We start from the raw sequence: 14,859 nt of genomic DNA, 5'->3' as shown, positions 1-14,859 counted from the left end.
AATGGTATTAAATATTTGCAGAGGGCATACATGATAAAGAACTGTGATCCAAAATATATTAAAAACTTATTTTTGAAGGAAGTAACAAGCCAATTAAAATTGACTTTGTTAGTGTAATATACCCTGATCAGAAAGACAAAAGGCAAATTTTCTTTTTTATGTGGAAGTTAGACCTAAATTATGAATATATACATGAATATATAGTGGACTATATGAATATAAACACAAACGTAGTTACTGAAGTATGATGTATTCAGATGAGGAGTACTTTGCACCAGCTAACTTAATGGATACCAGGGAACTGCAACTTGAAGTGTTCAGTGGGGTGAGTTCAAAATGAGGAATTAGATGAATGGAGCGAGGAAGAGTGAGAAATACAGTTATAATATCCAATGTATATGTGTATGTATATCATAATGGAGCTAGGGAAATTGAGCAGTGTGGGTGGGTTTGAGAGAAATGAGGAAGAATTATGAAAGGGTGACAATGGTCAAAATGCTTTGTGTCCATAAACTGATATGTTAAATTGTAATCTCTTTGTTCAACTACTTGAGGATGATTTTAAAACATTGACTTTGGATGCTGCCTCACTAAAGAACAAACAGATATCAGATATGTATGTGAACAAATATTCCAAAGTCTATACCATCACCAACATGAGGGTAAAAATAGCAGTGAGAGAGGACTATACATATATTAGGTAGCCCAAGCCTATGATACTGACACCACCAGATGCTGGTAAGAAGCAATAGAAACTCTGATCCTCTCTCAGTGGAAATTCAAAATGCTGTACCACTTTGGAAGTTTGGAGGCTTCTTACAAAGAAACAACATACTCTTACCTTATGGTCCAACAGTTACAACCATTAGTATTTACACCAGACTGTTAATCATATATCAGGATATTCACTGAAGTCTTTTTAATAACTATCAAAAATTGGATGCGGCCAGTGTAACCTTAATGAATCAATAAACTCATACACTCAGAGAATAGACTATTAGCTCAGTGCTAAAAGGACTTTATGGAGCCATGATAATATATGAATAAAATATATGAAAGAAAAATCAAATTCATATTACCAAGTGCCAAAAGCCAGTTGCAAAGGCTACAATTCTAACTATATGATATGCCGAAATGACTAACTTATGATGATAGCAAAATGACCAGTGTGTTAGGGCTGAAGGGCTTTGGATGAGTAATAGATGTTACAAAGAAGACTTGGGGAGATCTCATATTGTTACAGTATCTCACTTTGTTATCTGATATATTGAATTTATTTATATTTGGTTATTTGAAATTTGATAGGGAAGGGGGGAAAACCAAGACGGGGGGTGGGGGGTGAGTGGGTGGGTGGGAGGGTGATGGGTATCAAGACATGTGAAAGGGTATCAATGTATGTGAATTAATGCACCTTCTATCTGGCAAATATAGTGTAACCCTTTTATTAATTACAATAAAAAATTATAAAAAAAAGAAGACTTGGAGAACAGTGAAGCGGCCACTTTTTATCAGGCTGTCCTGGTATATCTTTACAGTATACATTCACCTTAAACTAGAGAATTCTCAGCACCAAGAGCGGACAGTAATTTAACAACTGCAATCTTGAGATGATGGTGTATCAGGAAGACTTATTAATTATAATATATATACCATATTTGTGAGAGCTCTTCTACATAGAGGCTGGCCAAGTGAAAGGTTGGATGGTACAGGGGAAATCTTGTTTCTTCCACTCCATTTTATCATGAACCTAAGGATGCTGAAAAAGGAAAGTTTGTTTTAAAAGCAAGTCAAAGGCATGATAATGTTTGGGAAAAGTTCTTGGAAGAACTCCTGTATTTCAGTTAATGTCCTCCATTCAAACTGGTTCAATCTGGGAAAGTTTATAATCATGAAAAAAGCCATACACATTCAGTTTAACTGTTATAATATAATATATATATAATTTTTCACCTTGACATTAAAGTTTCTATTGACAATCATCCATTATGTACATTCAGAGAGGAGTGTTCTTAACATACTGGGCTGGTGTAGGTTCTTCTAATTTGATTAACATAGAATAAGTATCACTGTATTTGACAGCCCTTAAGGGGAAAAAACACTATAGACTCATCTTGAAAGTTTAACATGAACATTTATTTATGATCTTAATTTTAATTTTAATAAGCCATACAGGATTTTTTCTTACATATTATAGAAATATATATATGCTTATACTTTCTATGAAACAGCACAGGCCTGCAATAAAAATTAGGGTGCCATAAGGAATTACAATTAAAATACAGTAGTAGTAGTAGCAGAGTATTAAGGAATACAGATAATGTTAAGTTGCATAATTCAGTCAAAACGAAGTTCTGCTTTTATTGCACTGTTCACAACCCCTCCCTCGCAAAAAGAAAAACAAAACCCAAAAACACCTCAGCAGATAGGAGCACTTATGATTAAGGTGAATGCAGAAAAATAAGTAGCACCATTAGTCATTAAAATGATTGTCAACATTTCCAGAAAGCCTAAATAGAGCATTTCTCATTTTGGTAAAGAAAATTGATATGTACCATAAAGTTTAGCTGCTGTGTTTTTCAGCATTTGCATAGAATGTCCAAGAAACAGAAACAGAAATTAAAAAAAAACAATTCTTCAGGATTGAGCATCAGTTTTAAGTAACGAAAAATCTGTGGGTGGTTCTATATTTTACCTTTCATATAAGCCAGTGAATTCCTCTAGTACACACCCAGACCATATCATTGAATGCTCTTCATCATGCAAATTCATAAATCCATTTCAATGAGAAATTATTCTCTGTCTGTGGCTGTGCAAGGCATTGAAGTTGTTATTCTAACATTAAAAATAAGTCCTTCTCTACAAGGAGCTCACAGTCTAGGAAGCAAGAGATGAATTGGAAAATATACTCCAAATTTGCCAACAAAATAAGTATTGCCACAGAGGAATCCAGCATCTTTTCTAATCAGCTCTGTAGTGACACTCAGGGACCACAGTACATATCTTTTCAGAATATTTTGCCCAGAGAACATCACCATAGAACTGAAAGATGAGCAGCAGACAGTGAAGCAGTACTTAGACACATTTGCTGAAAAAAGGACACAGGAACAATTGCGCTGATCAAGAACACAATATATTCCTGATTTAAATACATCTACATAATACTTAGTTAACTAGAAATACATATTTGTGTGGAAATGCCACCTATTTTTCATTTTTGGTTATTTTGTTATACATCTTATGTACTAAGTGCAGAACTGCTTCTCATTAAAAACAATTCCATAAATAAATATGTCAAGATCTAATCACAAACACTGTAAATACATTCATCTGTTAGAAGGCAAACACAACAGTTCTATCTTTTATTTGCAGACTCTGACAGGCATTTAAGTGGATTATTTTATATCTTTTAGTACTTTTTTTGAAAGAATGACATAGTAGAATTAGGATTTAGGTCGTGTAAAATCAACTGACTGGACCATCTCTCAAGCACCCTCCAAAATTATCTTCCTCTTTATTTCATTATCAAAGTAAGCATGCATTACTGTGCACCAATGTAGTGCCATGTTAGGGGCGACCCACCTTCAGATTCTTACCTGGAGAAATATTCTTAAGTCAGACCATGACAATAATACTTCCCTTTTTTAACTTTAAGAAATGAACATAGCAAAATATAACATAGGTGTACACAGAAGAGTCATTAATGGAATACTGACATATTACTGTTAACACAGTACTTGATTGCATATAATGACTTTAAAATATTAAAAAGTGTGCAAAATTATGTATCCTAGTTATGGCCTCTTATTTGCACACTGTACTGAGATCACAAAATAATTTTCAGATCAAGTTTAGAAATGTGATTTTGCAAAGATGACTGGAAACACACATTTGTAGAGTAGAAAGGTTACTCCATGTGGTTCTAGGAAGACATTTTATTCACTCTGATCAGCATTACAAACAGGGTATCTTACGCAGTGAAACAGAATACAGGAGTATTAGTAGTCAAAAGACCTGGGTTCTGTCTGCAACCCTGTATTCACTTAGAGACTGACATATGTTTAGGCAAAGCCCTTAATTTGGACTGATCTAGACATGAGAAAACTTGGCTATTTAGAAAAATATAGCTTAGCGGGTTGAGAAAATACAACAAATTAATTAAATATTTTCATGCATGAATTATTCAAACACTACAATATGAATCTAGGTATAATGGTAGCTAATGCTCAGAATACCAACATTCTAATTCACATGGCCTATGTCTCACTGAATCCAGAAAGAATCATACTTTCCTTAGAAACAGAAAGAAATAGAAGAAAAAAATCAGTTAAGCATCCTGTCAGAAATCTTCACACTACAGTAATGAACAAGTCATATATGAACTAGATCAAGCAAAACCATTTATTTTATTAGTAGTGGGGTTTCAACGCAAGGCCTCATGCTTGGTAGGCAAGCATTCTACCACCTAGCCACACCTCCAGCAAAAAACTCATTTTACAATATGATGGAAGTATTAAAGAAAAGCAAAGTAAAACAACAACCACCACAAAAGCAAGACAAAATGAAAGTCTCCGTCAAAAGTATATTTTAAAATCCCATCCTGAATCTTATGATATAAAAATCATGCTTTTTAGAAATTTCACCAACATACACTGTGTCTCTAGAGTGTTCTCTTTCAATGATTTTCATGCATAGATTTTCTAGCTTATTTTGTCAAATCGAAATAATACAATGAAACAAAAAGACTTATCAAGGGAAGAAAAACTATTTCCTTTGATGTTGATAAATTTGTGATCAATGACTATTGGCCTACTAAATTACTCTTGAATGTTGCTCATGGTCTTAACAAATATATGAGATGACTAGGAAAAATATTAATATCATGTTAAAATCAAAGCGTAACCATAACCTCAGAGACAGATAAATCAGACATTAAAATTCTCCATAGTCATATGAAAATGTTCTTACAAAAAATGAAATGGAAAATAATTTTTAAAAACAATTATAGCCAGAAAGGAAAGGAGTGAAGATGAGGCAGACAGGGTTGGAAAAGAAGAAGTAGCTGAGCCTAAAAATATTCATGCATTCTGCAATGGCAATATTTGGTGATTTAGTGAGAAAACACCCCACTATGTAGTGCAGGCTGGACTTGAAGTCACAAGTTCATGTTGGCAGGCCTGGAAATAGTCACCCCCTGAAGGGCCCCCTGGTACAGGGAGCCCAGGGGTTCACTGCCATATTTGCTGAGTTTTACTGTTATGGGAGAAACTTTTTAAATTCTATTTTATAATGCTAAAGATTAGTAAGCTATTTACCATCTTTCCATAAATTAAAGCATGTAAGGAGCATTAGAAAAGACTAAAACTACTTTGTGAAGAGCTAGTTTTGATGGTGAATGAAAAGCAAACAAGAACAGCACAACTACGAAAAAAAAAAGAATTGACGTGAACTCGGAAAACTTCATTTTTTAAATTGTATCAGAAAAGGTATGGTTTTGATTATATAAGCATTGGAATCAGCTACTAATAACGGGGACTCAGCTCCTAAGTGCATTTTTGCATTTTCAAACATGATGAGACATATGGACATATGCTTTTATGAGTGAGAGGAGTCGAAAGTTTAGTCTCTATTATGAACCATGTTGATGATGAGTAGAAGACTACTGTAATGAGAGAAATTTACTGGGAATCGTGTATCTGAGATGTCATCACATACTGAGCATAATGACAATGGCCAATGTGTAATGTTGCATGGTGTAATGCCCCACTTCTCAACACTGTTAGGCACTTGAAGAAAATTTAAAACATTCAGAAAAGTTACATGCCAAAAGCAGAGTATTGGCTTTTCCAGATTCTTTCAACTCACATTCAATTAAATTTACACTGACCAAAATAAAAAAAAAAAACCTCTTTTAGCACATAAATACCATCTCCTTATCTAGGAAGCCTATGGTAGTTTCAGAGGTTCCAGTATAAGTAGTCATGGTCAAAATTGCATATGGTTGGCTTCACTGAAGCCTTTGTTATAAAACACAAAAAGATTAAGACCAGACATACCAGGGATGAAGGAAACCAGTGAACCTCTTACACAGAGAGAAGGAAAATACATTCCAAGAAGTTCAGATGTCTAGACAAAAGCAATAATGACATTGTCCTTTATGGAACAAGTAGACAAAAACAATACAGATGTTCAAAGAAGCTTGAAATATAAGAACCAAGGGAACATTATACTGAATAATAAAAATAACTATGGGTTATTAGATGAACCAAACAATTTTGAATCTCAAAATCATTTCATAGTAGTGTGGGATAAGCCAAAAATTGGGGACAGTGCCTGAATTTCTAAATATAATGTATTATAGTCTCTATTTCTTACTTTTACATAATAAATAATAATCAATAAAGAATTTCATAATAAATAACATTTTCCTTTTAACTCAAATTTAGTGCAACTGTGTTTATGCCCACATCACATAAATATGTCATTATTTTCATGAGAAAAAAGTTTTATGAAAACAATTCTGTTATTTAATAACTATCATTATTTGGGAAAATTTACATTGGACAGAAATGCAGATAATTTTAATTAAATTAATTTATAGCAAATGCAATCTCTAACTTACACTAAGATCATAACACAAAAGTTCAGTTAAATATGATCTATTTATTATATAGTATTTATAGCTTAGTCTCTATTTTTATCAACTTTGGGCTCTTCTGCTTGTGTGGGGAGGTTATTCCTGCTTTTAGCTAAACCTGAGTTAAAATTTTGCTTCAGGCCCATACTATTTTGTAATTTGAAGGGGATTTTCTGATCATCTTAGAACATCTGATTTTTAATTTCCCTCTTTCCTATGTCATTAATAACTTTCACCTCTGCTTTAGTTTGAGTGCTAATGTGTGTCATGTAGACAAAATTCCTGATGAAGAAATAATACTTTCCCCTTTTGCATCCATTTTCCCCATCCATTTAGAGCCTATTACTGATTATTTTTATTTTATTTTACTAATAGTCTGAACTATTCCATGTGCTGGAGGGAATTTTTGAAGGTGTTTTAAGTGTTTCAACTAATTGATCAATATAAGTTTATAATCTCTATATAACATTTCATTTGTCTTCCCTGTCTCTCTCCTTCTCCCTGTCCTTTCTCTCTTAAATATGGTGTCACTAAGTAGCCCAGGATGGTCTTGAACTCACAAAACTCCATGCTGAGCCGCTAGAGTGCTGCAGTATCCAGAATGGGCCATAATGCCTGAGTCTTTTATATTCTTGATTTTCACATTGTACAGCCAGAAGAAGATGAGCTGAAAATACTTATTAGGATACACATTTGAATGCATCAAAGCTAAATGCTGTATTTGTTGGTTCTGAGTATGCACCCTAAGGTTGTTGGAACTCGGAACTAAAGAAGTCAAATGCAAGTCACATGATTTTATCTGGGACTTTTTAATGAATCATGTGAAGCACATCAGATTCTTTGCCTAACTGGATACAAAAATGATCCAATGAGAAAATAAGGGTACAAGACTATACCTAGTGTTCTACTTATAAATTGAAAAGGAATATTTAAGGCTCAATAGTGAAAACCTGGGGCACTTGCAAATAGCAAAACATGCAAATTAGCTAACGATTACTAATTATTTGAGCACTTTATGACAACCTTCCTTTCATGAAATTTCATAGTGGAGAATGGGGTTTAGAGAATTTAATAGTATAGTTTGGCTTCCTATTTTGAACGTGTAAAAAAAATCTGTTGTACTTTAAGGAAAATAAATACGTTCAGCACTAATTATTGCAAACATAGCTATAACTATGTTTTGCCTTTCTCCTTCTACTTTTGTGACTATATAATAGCAGAAGTTTTAGGTCAATATTGTTTCCTCAATATTTGAAAGATTCTGATAAAGTAACAAATCTTCCCTGAATGCAAAGGATAGGGAGAGTAAAGAAACACAGTCATTTATACTATGTTGGAACAATTCTGAACCTGATTTATGTTGCTGCTTCCCACATATATGGCTGCATTTTCAACATGTTTGTGTGGGAATTAACACATGTACGTGTGTGTAACTTCATGCTGGGATACTGTTAGGCGTGACTGTCACATCACTATCTTTGCAACTGTATTTTCCTTATTAGAAATGAAAAGTTAATGAAGGCAACCCAAGAGCAGCAAAGCAAATGTAAATTCATTTGCCTTGACTCATCAGTAAGTAAATAAATTCCCTTCCAGGGAGAATGCATCCTCTGCTTTGTTCTCTGTTAGCAAAGCATGGAAAGAATACACCTAAAACCTTTTACTTTGCTGTTTGTTTCTTCTAAGACTCATTATCTGTATTACGTGTCCAGGATATTTTTTTTATGGAGAGATGGTATAGAATGATGTTGCTTTTCTTATGACAAGTTGAGTCAGAACTGAATACAAAAGCACTAATCATAAAAATAGCTAATTCAAAACTGTATGAAACAAAATTAAAAAAACCTATATACTCTCCTATTTTTCCTGATTCATTTACTTATGGTATTGGCACATCTTATTTTATTATTTGAAAAATACAAATATCCTTTCATATGCAAAATAAGCAAATGAAAAAAATTATAGTTTATATAAACATTATATATCTTATATTGCTTCTTAAATATCAGCCCACATACTTAGAGCATAGCTTTTGTGAATCAATACAAAATCCTTTATGTTAATGTTAACTGTCACAAAATTTGGTATCCAGGTACAATCTCATAAGAAATAAGAGCAGCATCTGCTTCTACTTTACAGTAAAAGAAAACAAAATGAACAGTGAAGTTTGTTGGCTATCTTAAGAGTAACAACACTTCAAAAAGCACTAGGTGCTCTTTATTCATCATAATACTCATAGTTATAAATATTTATAATTTTACTTATGGTACTTATAAATTTTGAAAGCTCAGAACAGTCAAGTATTAGAAGGATTCCAATTTCCACATGGTTTCGTGCAGTTAAGAAAGAAGTGACTACTAAATTATCCTGGGCTACGATACTTGAAGCTTCTTTCTATCTGTGCCATGTCACTTAAGCAGCCAGTATTTCTAGAAGCCTTTTTCTGTTGCCTGGATATGTTCCCAGGCAGAGGGAAGTCTCACCAGTAGAGGGCAGAATTTTCAAATGTTGCTATTTCTGAAAGTCTAGGCATCTTCAGTGGCTGAGTAAAAGGCCTGTTTGTGGTGTATTTATTTTTGCTTTTGCTTTCTAGGGAAAGAGGAAGAAAGCTATGTGAGCTCTAAGCTCGCTAGATATACCATCCTTACCAACTGAACTTATATGGATTACTATTCTTAACAGTAGCCTTGCATCACTGTTATGTATGGGAACAAATAGGATTTGGTCTATTTACAAACCTGACTACTATAAATCTAGTTTATTCTATTTTGGTATTTCAGTGCAACATTGAATCAAGATGGAGGACTAGTTACAAGAAATACTAGCTGAATGAAAGAAGACTAGTATTTTTCTTTAAAAAATATTATTATTTTCTAGATTAAGCACTATCATCTTTTTCCAATCACTGGATACAGTTCAGTGTTAGATGTGATTCAGACTTGTTCATTTAATAAGCAAATTAGGTAAGAATTCAGAAAATGACTTGGGGGTTCTGGTCTCTAGTACAAACGACTAAAATTAAACTTCAAGGAAATTGTGTGTATGGATCCACCGAGTCTTAGAGTGTTCAGAAACAATGGTGCAGAATGGCTCTACTTATTTTCCATCAGACCCTATGTATGCAAATGCTTTGTATAAGATCACTTTGCTATCATTCATGTGTGGCTCTTTAAAAATCCACATTGTGAAACAGCATATAAATATGTTTCTTTTGTATCCTTGGATTTTGTTTCACCTAGACAATGACTATGATAATATTCTTTTGGAATTCATTTATTTAACATTTACAATTCATGTATTTAATGTCCTGTTCATGTGGCTGTGTAATAGTATGTGTGTGTGAAGAAATAATTCCTCTCAATTCTATTTGACATTTTTAATGTCAAATAAAAACTGAACTGTGAAGAGGTTTACTGTATGGATTTAAACCTAATTCTAACTCATTGCCCAGGGGTTTGGGATCCAGATCTCTTTCTATAACCAGGAGTGGGAGTTACTGAAAGACATTCAAATTCTTCTTTGAACTGCCACACCCTGCATCAAGGAATGGCAATAATGAGGTACTATATGAATTCTTTGTGTGAATAATCTCAAAACCGACCTGCCCAAGTAAGTTAAAAATAAAGAGTTTATAGTTATCATTGAGGGAAAGCTCATTCTATTCTTGTGACTCCTGATTTTACACATACACACACACGCGCACGCGCATACACACACACACACACACACACACACACACACACACACACACAATCTTCCCAATATTTGAAGAAGAAAACCAAAGGCCTATAAACAGTAAAATCAGACAGGTGATTGCTAGATGTTTGTTTCTCTTTCTGAAGGTGCGTTCCCTGGTTTGGAAATCTTGACCGTAACTTCATCATGAGGAGCTTTGCTCAGGGGCTCTGTTTCTCTGGACTCCGGATTATTTGTTTTCTTCTTCCTTTCCAGTTCCTTCTTCCTTTCCTTATCAAGAAGTCTGTAGTTGATGGCATTGCCAATGAGTAGCCATAAGCTTGCAACTAACACGATGGCACCGCTGGCAATATACATGTATTTATAGTCTCCAGTTATATCCACCAATTTACCTATGAGACAAGAAATATCCTTTAACATAGAACAGCCATGAAATAATGAAGCTTTTATATAAACTCTTGCACAAACTGCGCATTTATATCCATTTACAACTAAGCAAGGAACAATGTTCTAGATTAGGACACCCATATATGCATGATAAAGCTATATAAGGCATCCATAGCATGATTATTTCATTCCATTTATTTAAAAAAATGACAAATGGAGCAACTGAATGCCTGTGTACTCAAAATACATAGAAGAATGGGCTATGTTTTTTGTATCCATGCATAAAGATAGAGATATATTTACAGAATACCTATTCATATTCCTTTGTCTTTTCGTGTATTTTTTTTTTGCCAGTCCTGGGCTTGAGCTCAGGGCCTGAGCACTGTCCTTGGACTTTCTCAAGGCTAGAGCTCTACCACTTGAGCCTCAGCACCACTTCCGGCTTTTTTCTATATGTGGTACCAAGGAATCGAACCTGGGTCTTCATGCATGCTAGGCAAGCACTTTAACCACTAGGCCAACCTCCTGGCCCCTCGTGTATTTTTTTTAAAAAGGGAAATAAGTACATGTTTAAGAAAGTCCCAAAGGCTTTTGTATGGCTCCTAATGTGGCTTAAAGCTGACGGAAGGCCTAGTACTTATCACAAGGCTGAGCATTTTGTCCTAAAATCTTTTGTGATCCTTATGATCTATCACCATTTTGAAGTCTTTGCACCATAGTTACAGTCCATGCAGAACAGAATCTATCACTGCAATGGAGATCTCTGCATTGCACTATCGTTCACTATTCTACAAAGTGGCCTCACCAAGCATCCTGGTTAAGTGCTATTTACCAGGAAATCGTAGGCTAAATTGAAACCCCAGGTTGAATTTAAATCCCTTTGTACAACTTCTTAATAAAAAATATATTTGTATATATATAGTATACATATGTGCATATATAAAAATATTTCTAGCTAATATTTAGTTTTACTTAATTTAATTATTATGCACAAAATTTGATACACACTGTGTGTGTGTGTGTTTATATGTGCAAATGCATTCTAAGAGATTTCAGTCGATATGCCTAGTTTAGACCCTCTAGCATTCTGACTAGAGTCTTGTCGGTTGTTTCATATTCAGTTTAGCTGCTTACAATACTTATCTGTTTCGCTAAGACTTTTAATTAGTAGAGGATGAGATCAGCTTGTTTAAATTAACAAGACATAAACATAATAAAAATTTCATCATTTTTGTTTTTCTAATATTAGTTAACCTTTATATTCCTACACCAGTTGTTCTTCATACTTATAGTCACACCATCCAGGGCTCCCTCGTTGAGAATCATTCTGAACTATAATATCAGTACACTATTCAACTGGGGTGCCACTTCTTTATCCACAGAGATGGATTAAAAATCTTGAAAATTGTGCTACTAATTATGAATCTCAATTTCTTAAGTTAGATTAACTGAAGTTCTTATTACATAGAGTCAGCCTATGGAAAAAAAAATAGGCCTACAATCAACTAAGTATGAGATTTTAACAGAAGTGATTAATACTAAAATTAAACTTTTCCGTGGTCTTTCGGGTAATTAGTATTATACAGATCACATGGCTCCCTAGAAAGAGAGTCTCTGTGGCTTTGCTTTCCATGCTGAGAAATATTCTTACCAGCGATTGGAGGGCCCAGGAGAACCGGGCCACATTCTATAATGGTGGTCAAGCCCACAGCACTAGAAAACTTGGTCGCGCCCACAAGGTCCATGAGGGTTTCGAAGAGAACGCTACTAACACTTCCAAACCCATATCCAAAAAATACAGCGTAGACCACTAGAGCCGTGTAGGACTGGGCCAGAGGGCACAGGAGATGACATATGCCATTGAACATGACCGCTAAACTCAAGAAGTACTGGATTCTGGGTCGGACCAACTTGGAGTTTGCAATCAACCCCCCGAGAGGCCGAGCAAACATATCCACAAAAGCCATCACAGACAGCAAAAAGGCCGCAGAGTACTCATCGATTCCCCGGTCTTTCGCGTAGGGAGCCAAGAATATAACAGGAGCGAAGAATCCCAGAAACATAATAACGTTTCCAAATAAATAGATCAGAAATCCTCTGTGCTTGAAAAGGGATAAGTCCAAGTATTTGTTGATTTTTTCACTTGCTGACTTCTTTGTTTTGGTCTTCTGCATACATGTATCTTCTTTGCTCACTTCCATTTTATTTGGGGGTTTGGTTTGTTTGGGACCAATGGGTCTCATGAGAGCTCCAGCCACACAGGCATGCAAAAAGATAGCTGCCAAAATCAAGAAGCTTCCCTTCCACCCATAAGTGTTAGAAAGGAACTGATTGAAAGGAGCCAAGGTACTTAAAAATACAGGACTTCCTGCCATGGCCAGCCCATTTGCAATAGGTCGTTTCATATAGAAGTATTTGCCAATTATTGTCAAGGCAGGTTGCAGGTTGAAAGCCAAACCTAAACCTAAAAGGAACAAGACAAAAGGGAGAGGAAGAAAACACAAGCATATTAATGCCATTCACAAAAAGACACAACACTTCAATGGGTCTGTTCAAGTGGGTAAGGGAGTATTGTTTAAAGATCACACATATATATGTAATTATAAAATACTAAAATGCTTCTTATAACTGGCCACCACATATGCCCATAGTACTTCAATTTAAAGCAGAAGTATATAGCCAATGTATTAAAAAAAATCATAGGACTGGTTGAAAGGAGGATAAAATTATTAATTAATAACAATCAATTTCACATCTTATCCCTACCTCATAATAAATACAGTCACCGTAAGCCCATCACAGTTTGTTTCCTTCTCAAGAACACTGAAATTTGACAATGAACATATGTTTTATTTGCACAGTTGAAATAATGTGACTAGACCAAAATGGTTGTAATTTGTAGCAATCTTGAATTTCCCCTTAGATATTTCTTTCAAAATCATGAAAGGAATTTTTAAGAGTTTTGTAAATGTATGCTATTAATTTCTTGCTTTATATTCCGTGCATTCCAAGTTTAATGTATATACGTACACACATTAGCTTACTAAATAAGATTTTGTCTCCTAATGCTGCTTTACCTTTAAGACATAAATTACATCTTGCAGCTCACCAAGGCACTATTTATCAACAGTAATGAATAAAGTCCTTTAGAAAGTACATAAAATGGATTTACATAAGCAACCTCTTTTTATGCTTAGCCTAGCTATTTTATGTTATTTTAGGGACTAGAGAATTAAGAATTCTTCATTTACTAAGTTACCTACATTGAACTAGTTCTCTGAAGTGGTAAAGTATTCAAGTTTTCAGGAATACAAGTTTATACTTACTCCAACCCTTTTATATGAACATTGTTTATGAGTAGAATGTCTCTAAAAGCTGAGAAATTGAAAACACACTTCAACCATACCTGCAAGATGTAGAACATGTGTAATTAATAAGACTGACAGGCTATAGTTAAGTAGCTTGTAAGTGGAAGACCCTAAAGTAAAACCCAGATATTTTGTTACAGAAATTACATTTATCTTTACCATTCACCCCTCCTGGTCTACTCTGCCACTTGAAACTTATGCCTTCTGTGGTCATTTCACTTTCCTTCAGAAGTAGCTGCCATCTCTTTCACATTCTGGCTTGGTAAAATAAATGTGATGCTTGAAATCAGTGGATGCAACTCTGTCCCAGATCACGTGTTTATTTGTCCTGGAGTCTTTCTAGACACGCAAGAATGAAACTGTAGGTGGAAAATTCTATTGGTAACTCTAGTATAGAGATAGTCAAATCATCTTCTATTACATCTACTTTTAAGTTTACTCTGTTTTTTTGTTTATTTATTTTTTTGTCAGTTGTGGGGCTTAAACTTTGGGCCTGGGTGCTGGCCCTAAGCTCTTCAGGTCAAGGCTACCGCCCTACCCCTTGAGCCACAGCAGCACTTCTGCTTTTCTAGCAGTAAATTGGAGATAAGAGTCTCAGATTCTTTCATGCCCTGGGTGGCTTTGAACTGCGATCCTCAGCTCTCAGCCTCATGAATAGCTAGGATTACAGGCATGAGCCACCTCGCCCATCTGCTTGCATTGTTTTTTATAGTCAAATGCAATGTGGTTGGGATATTTGTAAAAACAAACAAGGGCCCTTCTTGCTACTCAGAT

The 14,859-nt window shown here is 34.7% G+C and overlaps 1 protein-coding gene across 3 annotated transcripts in view; it reads right to left on the bottom strand.

The window, feature by feature from the left end:
* Window positions 1-2,113: 2,113 nt before the first annotated feature.
* Window positions 2,114-14,859, bottom strand: part of Slc16a7 (solute carrier family 16 member 7) — a 130,884-nt gene continuing 118,138 nt past the window's right edge. For all 3 annotated transcript variants that reach the window (XM_090327804.1, XM_090327806.1, XM_090327808.1), the window contains 2 exons: window positions 12,369-13,181; window positions 2,114-10,722 (listed from right to left, as the gene is read on the bottom strand). In XM_090327804.1, the coding sequence (XP_090183930.1) occupies window positions 10,451-10,722; window positions 12,369-13,181 (1,085 nt within the window). In that variant the 3' untranslated portion in view covers window positions 2,114-10,450. The remainder of the gene's footprint in view (window positions 10,723-12,368; window positions 13,182-14,859) is intronic.

This window comes from Megascapheus bottae, chromosome 2 (assembly GCF_031878675.1).
Source record: "Megascapheus bottae isolate mThoBot1 chromosome 2, mThoBot2.hap1, whole genome shotgun sequence".
Lineage (NCBI taxonomy): Eukaryota > Metazoa > Chordata > Mammalia > Rodentia > Geomyidae > Megascapheus > Megascapheus bottae.
This window is presented reverse-complemented; position numbering and strand designations above follow the sequence as displayed.